The 11,884-nt window shown below is 31.9% G+C and overlaps 1 protein-coding gene across 2 annotated transcripts; it reads right to left on the bottom strand.

The window, feature by feature from the left end:
- Positions 1–3,505: 3,505 nt before the first annotated feature.
- Positions 3,506–11,456, bottom strand: LOC21397246 (magnesium transporter MRS2-11, chloroplastic). 2 transcript variants are annotated; one of them, XM_024168027.1, is made up of 14 exons: positions 11,011–11,456; positions 10,700–10,772; positions 10,224–10,294; positions 9,533–9,618; positions 9,262–9,352; positions 7,899–7,967; positions 7,380–7,460; positions 7,122–7,287; positions 6,987–7,031; positions 6,392–6,473; positions 5,551–5,633; positions 4,130–4,173; positions 3,920–4,038; positions 3,506–3,751 (listed from the first exon to the last, which is right to left on the bottom strand). In XM_024168027.1, exons 1-13 carry the CDS (start codon positions 11,368–11,370, stop codon positions 3,943–3,945), a joined length of 1,347 nt encoding a protein of 448 aa, XP_024023795.1. In that variant the 5' UTR covers positions 11,371–11,456; the 3' UTR covers positions 3,506–3,751; positions 3,920–3,942. The 2 variants fall into 2 exon arrangements, with proteins under 2 accessions (XP_024023795.1, XP_024023796.1); XM_024168028.1 differs by lacking the exon at positions 7,899–7,967.
- Between the last annotated feature and the right edge of the window lie 428 nt (positions 11,457–11,884).

Genomic DNA, 11,884 nt, shown 5'->3' with positions numbered 1-11,884 from the left:
ATATATAATTAAAATAAAAATAAAAAAGAGTTATAATACAAAGGATTAATACAGTTTCGACACTGTTTATATATATATATAAAACTTACACTGAATTTGGGTTGTTTAGTTGGGGGATTCGTACTCCGATTTAAATTATGGTTCATGGTTCGCTATAGTGTTTTCTCTCATAAAAAATACACGTGTCTTGCCTATTCAACCAAAATACTATTATTATTATTATTATTATTATAATTATTATTATGAATAATAAGAGAAAATGAGATAAATATTTTTTAAAATATATAAGTCTAAATTTTTATCTCTTATTTTTTATTAATATATTTTTAATTAAATAACTATATTAATCAAAATGAATTAATAAAAAAATAAAGAATAAAAAATTAAGACCCATGTATTATTAGTGTTTTTTTACTACTGTTAGCGCTGTACACGATCTTATCCACTTTATATATGAGATTTTTTATTTTTTTATTTAATTTTAACCTCTTATTCGTTTGTTTTAACTACTACCAGTTTATAACTTCCGATTCCGCAGAAGAAAAGTATTAGACGTCATAATTCAATCCCTATTTCTGCCAGAACTTCACAAACTTCAAATTTTTTTTTTCGGTCTATTCACTAATTTCATTATTAAATGTGCTGATATTTACCCTTAAAAAAATGTGCTGATATTAAATTTTTTTTACTGGTGCTGATGTTGATTATTGAACTTTATAGGTTTTCCTTTTTGACTAGTGCTGATATTGATTATTATTAATAGTGCTGAAATTTAATTTTTTTACTAGTGCTAATATTGTGTATTGAACTTTATAGATTTTCCTTTTTGACTAGTGCTGATATTGATTATTATTTTCTTTATAATTTTAATAGAACTTTTCTTTGAAATTACGTAACTAATGAGTACAAAATAAAGTGTTAAAATTAAAATATAAAACGTTTATTAGATATTTTCATCCAAAACTAATCATCACAAAGTCTTTTCTAAAATTTGAAGTTGTTTCTAATAATTTTCCCTTAAATTAAATCAATAAAAAAATCTTGTACATACCTCGATGTGTTTAATTGTTAACTATTAAAGCACTATAAACCTTTAGAAGCAAGCAAAACTCTTAAAAAAAAAATAATGAGGATTGATAGAAAACTACTTAAGTGATACATATGAGGGAAGAAAAAAAGATGTTTTAGGTGTGGTACATTTGAGTAAAATCATTCAGTGCAACAATTATAGATGAAAGGATTTATAAATTGTCCTATTTGATAAAATAATATTTTAGAAAATCATAAGAAAAATATTTATGCAAGGATGTATTAAAAAATTATTTTGCTAGAGACAAACTACAAGAAAAAATTATTGAAACGAGACATGTTTAAAAATATAAAATTTTAGGAGAAAATGACACCAAAGGGGGGGACCAAAACAAAAACGTAAAATCTTAGTGGAAAAGACAGAAAAGGGAAACAAAGCAAAAGCTATAAAGGGCGAGAAGCCAAAAATAAATAAATAAATAAATAAAATAAAGAAGAGAGAAAGAAAATGCGGGGAAAAAAAAAATCAGAACGAGCGTTTCAACCATGACATTCTTTTTTTTCTTTTGGCAAAAAACACACAATATAAGAGATTGAATCTTCTATATATTTATTATAGAACTAAAAGTAAATATATTCTAAAAAACATTATAAATAAATTATTTATTTGGATTATTTACATCCACACCTCTTAAATTTTAGAGACACCTCACTTTAGCTCTGAGCATTAAGTGAACATTTGGTTCACAGATTTAGAATCATAATTCAAGATCATTCTTAATTTACGTGTATTTTTTATGAGAGAAAATATTATAACAAACTATAAATCATGATTCAAACTATAACACAAATCCTCGTACTAAACACCCTATAAAAGATCTCACTACACTAACCCAATTGTCAGAATCACTCAACTACTTTGGGGGCTTTGGATCCAGTGGTGCAGCGAGACACTTGGTGGGGCATGTGCCTGGTTCGGCGTCTGGCGATGGTGACACGTTTCTCTCACTCAGTGGTGGGGTGGTGCTTCTCTATAGTGTTCTCATCTTCTTCCTACACTGCGCTACCTTGGCCCTTTGGTTGCTTTGATCGGCTAGTGGTCTTGTTCGTGTTGCCGAGGTTGCTTCTCCGTTCTGTGATTTTTGTTTGCGTAGAATAAAGGCAATGTTGTTTCCATCGCTTGGATGTTGTATTTTGATTATGAGCTTTTGTTGTTGCGTAATAATAGAGGTGGTCACTTTCTGAGTTTAATTGCATGTCCAATCTATAATAGTTTGTCCTTTGTGGTGTTATAAACCTTTGCATTATGAATCTCTTGGTCTCGATATGATTATAAAATTAATGTTAAAAGAGTCATTTCTATGCTAAATTATTGGTGTAGAACTCGGTGCGCGCTCTACCTCTTTGTGTGTTTTATTAAAACTTTTTAGTGGATTTGCTGCACAGACGGTGTTAAGTTTCCTCACGTTACGAAGCTAATCTAGTCAGCATTAGTATGTGTATCTCACAGAAATACAATAAACTTTTTAAAAAATAAAAAATAAAAAACTAGCATGCTACTGTTATTAAATGGGTATATTTGGCAGTCTCTTTTAAGGTGACGAAAACTGCTATTAAGATTTTTGTTGACAACAATCAATCCATAGTGAAAGGTATTCAAAATCTAAGGTATCGTTCATTTCACTGATTCAAGTTTTCAATTTTAAGTTTCTACAGTACAAAGCTCTTAGAAAATGTCACATCTAATTTTTTCTATTACAGTGCAAAACTCTCAAAAAAAATGTCACATCTCAACTCAAATTAAAAACTCGAATCCACAAAATGAACGAGGTTTAAATTTCTATTAATGCAATGCGCGTTCACCACACTTTAGGAGAGCTCTTTGAGGACTTAAGAGTGAAACGGTATCAAGAACTTCAAAGAACTAACTGAGTTTTTTTTTTCCTTTATTTTTATTTATTTATTTTTCCCTTTTTGGATGAAAATTAAGAAGTATCCAAGTTGCATCTAATGTCTAATGAAAACCGTGCATCCATGTATCTGCAGTCTCTTTCTAGACCCTAAATCCTAAACGGTGCTACTACTTAATTTAGACAGTAAAAATAGGCCGTGTTTGTAATTAATCTTGGTTTTTTTTAAAAAAAAATATATATATATTTTTAAAATGACGTTTGGCACAATAAAAATAAAAAATAAAAATAAAAATAATTTTTTAATTTAGTGTAAAATGAGAGAAAAATAAAAAATGACTTTTAATCGTTTTTCATTTTTTATTTTCGTTTTCTCCTCTATCGAGCAAAGAGAGAAAAAGAGACATTAATGAGTTTTTTTACACTGAAAATAATCTCTTGATAAAACTACCAAACGCATTTTTACAAATGATTTTTGTCTGAGATTGAAAACGTTTTCATTTTCATTTTCATACAAAAAATAAAATCATTTTGAAACGAGTTTCAAACACACCCGTAATGTCACAACAACGCGCTTCATAATGCCATTTATTTAATTAACTACACACAAATCTTATTTAGAAATGCTCACACTTAAAAGAATAGATTGTATTATTCGACACATTCGAAACAAATGGGCGCCTTAATTCACTTTATGCACAGACCAGAAAGGCCTCAACTTGCATTCTCTTTTTCTTTCTTCTTGTATACGTCAAATAGCAAATTAGCATTGCGACCGCCTTCACTTATTTCGACAGTCGCTAAGACATGACCTGTAAAACCAGTGAAAACTATTTAAACATAAGCCGGACTAAATCATGCAATTATCGCATACCGTTTACTATGTTTTGCATCCAATCTTTTAAAACTAATCAGAATCAGTCTCGACCTAATTATCGATTTTTTTGTTACAAAATACTTGTATGAGGAAAGGTCTTTACCTAAAATGAAATCACTTTGTTAGTTATAGAATTTTCCTCTTCTTGAGATAGGAATACACAAGGAAAAATCCCAGAACAGCACCAGCAATAATCCCAGCTGTTGTTAGCCAGAATGCAAACTGCATCAAGAAAAACAATCAGCTAATCATAAGTAACATGGACAAGCGGCAATTGCTCAAGGATTGTTAGGTTAGAACTAAACTAACATACCACGTGCTCTTCAAGATAAGATCTCAAATTCATGCCGAATAGACCTACAAAAGAAAACAACGTCTTTAGACGAGTTTCAAGCTGATAGATTGGATATATATATATATATATAACTCATAAAGCAAAATTTGACAGCCTGTAAAAGTGATCATGGGCTGTTCGGCAGCTCCTTTCTTGAGTTAAAAATTTAAAAAAAGTAACTCGAGTTACAATTTTATTTAAATTCATGTTCTTTTAAGTTTGAACTTGAGTTTGAAACTAAAACTCGAGTTTAAGTCTCCTCTTCAACTCGAGTTCAGAAACTCGAACTTAAATTAATGAACAGTATTTTTTATATTCTTAAAAATGCTATAACTTTTTCGTTTAAATTCTGATTGAGATGATTTTTTTTTCTATGCGTTGACAACGAAAAGACAAATAAAACCCCATTCATATACCCTATTAAAATTTTTCATCAACATTGAGTTTTTATTAAAATATTATCTAAATATAAATTTAAGTTTTGACTCATTCAAACACAAACTTAAAAAGATTATCTCAAACCATAACTCAAATGTACACAATCAAACACAAACTCAAGTTATAACTCAAACTCAACTCAAAATTTATATTCAAGTCACTTGACTCAAAAGTAGAGAAAGAACAGCCCCAGATTTTCAACTCATCTATTCTTCTTAGCCAAAATAAATAATAAACTTCCGTAAAGTTAAAAAGAAACTAAAATAATAATAAAAAGAAAGTACCTCGTTTAGCGAGTCTGAACAGAGATTATGTCTAAAATATGTAATATAATGAAGACTATCAAGAGATGACATTCATGGGCATGGTACAGTATTCTCCCCCTTTTCTTGAAATTATTTATTTATTTTATTTTTAAATACAGCTAGTTCCCATGAAAGAATGACATAATGTTATCCGTCTGGACCAAACATTGTCAAATAAACAACCAGTTAGACATGAAGAATTATAGGGCTTGTTCTTTTAGAGTTTAATTTGAGTATAATTCTTGAGTTAAATTTGAGTTATAACTTGAGTTAAACTTAAACTTTAATAGGGTATATGGGTCGGGTTTTATTCGTCTTTTCGTTGTCAACGCATAGAAAAAAAAAATCATCTCAATCAGAATTAAAACGAAAAAGTTATAGCATTTTTAAGAATAGAAAAAATACTGTTCATTAATTTGAGTTCGAGTTTCTGAACTCGAGTTGAAGGTGAAACTTGAACTCGAGTTTTAGTCCTAAACTCGAGTTTGAACTCGAGTTTAAACTCGAGTTTAAACTTAAAAGAACATGAACTCGAATAAAATTATAACTCGAATTGCATTTTTTTGAGTTTTTCACTCAAAAGAACAAGCCCATAAACACTTAAAGTAATCGGGTCTTAGCTTCTTTTCTATGAATTGTTGCCAGTTAAAAGCGTACCTGCAACTAAAGCGCCAACTCCTACGCAAAATGTGCCAACTTGAAGGAGCAATTCTACCCTGCTAACCTCAAGCCTCCGAGAGCTGATAAACAGAATGAATTAAAATCAGTATTATACAAATAATATCCCATAGCCGCTGAAAATAATTAAAAAAATATATATCTCTTCAGTTGTAGTTCATTTAGCTAGTTTACTGGAGGTATTAGGAAAACTGGTCAACCTTCTATTTTAATCGTGTTATCTTGATTACTCTAAATGCAAACTATTGAAAATGGAAGGAAGACAAGTGCCATTTTTATTATTAATTTTATCCAACAATTGTTTGCATCCACAAGTACTAGGCAGAACAGACTTAGTTGCAATGTACCAGTTTAGCAACAGAAAATGATGAGACAGCATACAATGTATAAACATGGAAACAACAATATTGCAAATCCAGAAAAAATAAAATTTTCCATATACATATACACAAAATATCATGTCAAGTTTTATTTTCTATTTTCTGTTTTTTATTTCAGTTGTTTTAATGACAAATAAAGTAATTCTGGAAGGAATCCTAGTCTATGTTGGTTAAGACGTGTTGTAACCCCTTCTCATGCCGTAAGTTTTCTTTTTTGAAAGATCTTGCCACAGTTTTTCTACTGACAATAAGTTGGGGCTTTTACCTTTTACTTTCCACATATAAGAGGGTATTCATGCTGAACCAAAGTAACTTATTTTTTGACAAATAATTCAAAGTAACATTGATAGCCATGAAGCGAAGCATTATTATCGCAATGTTCCGACAGAAACTGTAGAGCAAAATAAATAGAATAAGATTATCAAGAACAGCATTGAGACCTCAAATTGACGGCTATAGAATCTTCCATTTCCTTTGCAGAATCAAGAAGCCTTTCAGCCTGACCATGACAAGACTCACATCGGCAATTAGAATACAACAGTGAGGTCAACTTCGACAGACATCATAACCACCGTTATACGAAATATGTTCCTCAATATCCATGTCAAGATAGTAACTAACTAGAAGCTCTCAAACCAATAAATAAACAACTTCAAAGCTTTGCATTTACCCAATCAATTCCATTATATTGAGGATATAGGTCGGTAGCACATGCAGATTCATAAAGCTTTCCTAAAAAACCAACTTGTGGTCAAGTGAAATGATGTAAAAATCATTTCTTCAATTCAAAGGCAATTGAAGTTTCCCCGGACTAAAATGACAGGCACAATACATTTGCATGAATAAAGACGTGCGGGGGGTGTTGCAAATGATATAGTGAACCCACACAGTGCATAGGCAAGGCAAAACTTTGTTGTCCATGTACAATATTGACATAAATTCTCAAGACATTTAGGTAAACATATAACAGAATGATCAATTGGCCACAAAATATGCATGCACATTTTCCAGGCAGATGAAATAGGATGGCTAACCTTTGGAGATAATTTTCCAGAAGCATCTCAATTTCTTCTTCCTCTTCTGTATATAACAAGATTAAACCAAATATAAACTTATTATAGTGACTGTACATATAAGAATGTTGCTAAGAACCAACAATTAGTACTTTACCCTCAGCAATCTGCTTTTCTAAATCAGCAGCGCATTCCAATTCTCCAGTACCCTTCTTAACTGTGCAGTTCCGGCCCAAAATACACATACGGCATATTTCATCAGTATCCTCCAAAAGATCAAGAAGCATTTGTCTGAGAGCTCCAGCGCGGGAATCCAGTTCAACCTTCCATGGAAGAGAGAACATTTAAGATAAAGAATAAATGTGTATGCTACTAAAGAAAGGTTACTTGCATGGATAGTTTCCATAAACTATACCAAGGTCTGCTTGCTTATACGAAGTTGCTCCAATATGTGGGCCGTTAATCGATTTGGTAGAATCTCAAGCAGCGCTTGAACCTGAAGGGATAGAAAAAAGGAAATGTTATATCCACTGAAACGATATTATCAACCAAAGACTTGGTACATACTAAATGGTGGAACAGCAAGACATGTTCAACTTTATGATGAAAAACAGAGAGACATAATTGTTATATAGAAAATTAGCTGATCAGTTATGGTATTTCTTTGTCCTATTACAACAAAAAAACACAAGAGTACCTTGCCAAACTGAAAAGGTCTTTTAGAATAGTTAGTTTAGCACTTGCGAAAGCAACTGAAAATGTAAGGTTTCATGAAAATATTGACCCTGACATTTTCTTTACCAGGTTTCAGAATTGATATGTCTACACAAATGGATGAAAAAATAGGATTTATAATAAGTCCCTAAGAAAGAAATGAAAAAGGAAAAGAGAGCCAAAACATTAATATATATACTCACTATGTTTCATTACTCACACGAGGTTCTAAATCCATTAGTCTCTTCTCTAAGCGCTGTATCCTTGAAAGCAATGCTGCCTCCACGACCTGAAATTACCAGCCAAAGCTTTTTGAGTGCATTTTGTTAGGACTATTAGTTGGCAAATTTATTGGCAAAAGGTTGTAAATTCAAAAACAAAATCAGTAAGATTGTGGGCTACTATAGAGACTCTATTTTTGGTTACTTGCACTGGATTTGTGATGATTTCCTCAATAAAAGGAAATAAGTTTATGGAGCTGATTTGGTTGACTTTTGGTGGCTAATTGATGTGGGTTGTATGGAAAGAATCTGTGGGGAAAATGTGTACAAATGAAAAAGTGATTTGCTGCATAATTGATTTGAAGAGATATCTTGGATATATTTGATTTGGAGTGTAAATGGTATTTATCTTGGTGCCAAAATAGTATATGTTGCATGTGCTCTGCAAAATAAGTGGAAATCCGGATTGGTGTACTTTGGCTATATATTCATATGTGTGTACGTGAGGGTGTGTGGCTTGGAAGTGAAAAAGTGGGTTTTTTTTCTTTTATGGTTTTAAAAGCAATTCAATGCCATATTATGGGGCATGGGTTTTAGAGATATATTTTCCAGAAAAAAATCTGTGAGATTGTGCTTTTGAGTGTGAAAATATTCTGCAGAAAGAGCTGCTTTGATGTTCTTTGGGAGAAAATAGAAAAAAGGTGGTTCTTCGAAAGGAGGACGTATTGCTTTCGGGAGAAAATTTTCAAAGATGAGTGGTACTCGCTGGACAAGGCCTCTAAGAAGATTCTACACAGTGGCGACAACATCAAAGAGGGAGTCTTTGAGTGTGTAAGACTGATTGGTGTTTGTAATCTCTTATCTTAGTGGATTGTTCACTGTATGGGCGTGACCCCGCAGATGTAGGTGTGCGCACCGAACTACGATATCAATTCCTTGTGTCTTTTATGTTTCTGTTGATCTTTCTACACTTATAATTTGTTGTTGCTGAATCAAAGAAAAAATATATCGATCTGCACATATCTGTCATCAGTGTTACAACAAGTGTTATAACACTCTTTGTAACACTGACCGAAAAACGGACCTTTCAAATTTAATAACCAAAAAACATGAAATGAAGAAATAATTACATATGATGAGTCTATTTGACAATGCTTTCTCTTCTTTCGCTCGAATAGATAAGGTTTTTCTTCATTTAAAAGTAGTTCAGAAGTTTCCACCAGGAGGACACACATTTATGTCAAGAATCAATAAACAGACAATTTCCAGCACCAAGCAAAAGATTACACAAATCAAAACGCACACCTCTTATCACTTACAGATCAACATGAAAAGAAAGAAGTCTTAAAATAGAAAACAAACCTCAAGCATAAATGGCATTGATGGTGCCCCATTTATGTTTTTGGGGTTCAGTCGGGGCAACAATGTTTCTATAAAAGCTTTCCCACCTTTACTGAAAACAAAAAGAATAGATGACACAAATCCTGAAATGTTAGTATGCTCAGAATGCTGCGAAAAGAATTAAGAGGATAAAACTGGAAAACAAATTTACAGCCCTTTTTTTCTTTTCTTTTTTTTCCTGAACTTGACAAATTTACAACATGATATCAACTATAAAGGAGATAAAGCTCACCGGTTGTAGTCAAATATAAGGACATGTTCTTGCATCGCAATTGCTCGAAGTGAGCCTAGATTAAGAAGAATAGCATGTTCACGGACCTAGGAGATGAATCACATAACCAAATTTGTAAATGTAACATTTTTGGAAAACAAAAAAACAAGATACTGGACTTTCATGTTACATCCGGCCACAGTACTATAATAGTAAGTTCCGAAGGTAATTAAGGACCAAAAGCATTTTTCCAGGCTAAACAATATCGCAATACAAGTTGATACAGAAGCACTTTAGTCGACGAGTAGTTATGTAACAAACAAAATTCATATAGTTTCATCCTCGTTTCGTCAGAACAGTATCATCCTTTTCTCGTCCTGGCATTTTCCAGTCCCTGCCTTCTTTTAGGATGCACTTCTTGTACTCCATTGACGTTTTTTTAGTTTACAAGATTGCTGTGTCATTTTCATGTAAGAAAGAAAAAGCATAGGCATGTCCAAAAGCAAAGAATAAATAAAGTTAAGAGAAGTTCTATTCAAATTTTGGCTGTCATATCACATTATCACGCTTACAGAAATGCATGATACAGTACGTAAAAATACACCATTAAGCATGTTTGTAAATAACTATATATTAAGAAGAAAAAGATAGCTAAAAACTCTGCAATTAAACAGCGTAGAAAGAATCAAAGCAATCAAGAAACGAGCAATACCAGCAAAGAAGGCACAGAGTTCGTCAAAAACAATGATGGGTCAACACTCCGAATATCACGCGGACGAAGCCCTGGCAATTAAATTAAAATATTGGTTAGGCATAATTAAAAAAAAAAAAAAAAACAACTCATAATGAAAACGGTCCTTTATATATACCCATTTACTCAACTTACCGATTCAAATTTTTAATTTTAAATTTTTATAGTTTAAAACTCTCAGAAAATGTCACATTTAATTTTTTTTACTACAATTAAAAATTTTTAAAAAATATTACATCTCAATTTAAATTAAAAACTTGAATCTCCAAAGCGATAAAAACCTAAAAAAGAAAACTGCAGAGATACAACTATTTCTTTATATATATAAAAAAATAATAAAACAAACCAAAATTGCTTATACAACTCTGGATGGTAGATAAGAAAAATTTAATAAAAAGAAGTGCAACAATTGGGAAAGATTATTTTAATTTACTCACCACTTGACTTGAGTAACTGACGCCTGTTGATTTTTCTAGTAGCTATAGCTCCATCTGACTTCACTTCTACCACCTAACAACAGAATTTCAAAATAATCGTAATTTAATTAATGTTTTCTTAAAGCAAACATATTTAATTTGTTGCCAAAACGAATTAATTAATGATAAATTAACCTTTATCTCTGTGGAAGATCACTCGCACAACGTGCCTACCACAAATCGTAATCTCTAAACTTTATCTCTAACATTCGGAGAAACTCAAAAACAAAAACAAAACAAAAAAGTATAAATAAATACATAAAGTGAGAGACCTCGTAGACCGGTTCGCGAATCCCGAGAGAGAGAGAATCACCAAACGACGACGTGGATCGATCACCATTCCGGTCTTCGACTCCGACCTTGGAATCGCCGTGGCCGTCCGATCTGACTCCGCCGTATCCAAGGGCTTCTGAATCGTTCTTCCACTGGTCCTCCTCCGTCGACGATCGGAGGCATTTGGTCCGCCATGAAACCCTCACCGCAAACGGAGCAGCGAACAATGCGGCGCAGAGCTCAGCCTTCTTCCGCGGCGACAGACAGAAGAAGAGCGAGGCCGGCGCTGACGCCGACGCCGGCGACGGAGAGTGAAGCGGGAGCTGGAGGATGTAGGGATGAGGAGGAGAGAGAGCCATTGACGATGGTTTCGGACATGAAAGATTCGGAGGTCGTTGGTAATGGTTTCTGTTGTTGCAGTTGTTGTTGGTTGCTCTCTGTAAAAAACAACGAACAAATAGCCAAATGCGGGAAGGGGTATAATTTTTTGCGGATAATATGTCATTAAAATTTTTTGAAAAAAATGAAAAAATGAATCTCAACTTTTAAGTCACTCTCATTTAAATTTTATTACAGTAAAAAACTCTTAAAACAGTCACGTTTAATTTTTTTATTATAATAAAAAATTTTCACATAAAATTACATATTAATTTAAATTAAAAACTCAAATCAATAAACTAAATGGATTCTAACTATTTACTCTTAATAAATATTATTTTATTAATGTAATTTTTTAACTAAAAAAATTATAAATTAATAATAAAAAATAATAAATTTAAACCATACATTTTTAAAGAATATTTATCAAAATTACCCTTCATTTTTTACTTAAAAAAATAAAAAATAATAATAAGAAAAGAAAGAGTTTTGTTT

The sequence above is a fragment of the Morus notabilis genome, unplaced genomic scaffold (genome assembly GCF_000414095.1).
Source record: "Morus notabilis unplaced genomic scaffold, ASM41409v2 Scaffold1460, whole genome shotgun sequence".
Taxonomy (NCBI): Eukaryota; Viridiplantae; Streptophyta; class Magnoliopsida; order Rosales; family Moraceae; genus Morus; species Morus notabilis.
The sequence above is the reverse complement of the archived record's forward strand: the minus strand, read 5'-3'. Positions and strand labels throughout refer to the sequence as shown.

Excerpts from the sequence above, each read along its gene's own strand:
- LOC21397246 (XM_024168027.1), bottom strand. The coding sequence starts at position 11,370 with ATGGCTCTCTCTCCTCCTCATCCCTACATCCTCCAGCTCCCGCTTCAC. Across the intron at positions 9,619-10,223 it reads ACTCTGTGCCTTCTTTGCTG|GTCCGTGAACATGCTATTCT; the intron begins GTATTGCTCGTT and ends TTCATCTCCTAG. Across the intron at positions 4,174-5,550 it reads AGTTGGCGCTTTAGTTGCAG|GTCTATTCGGCATGAATTTG; the intron begins GTACGCTTTTAA and ends TTTCTTTTGTAG.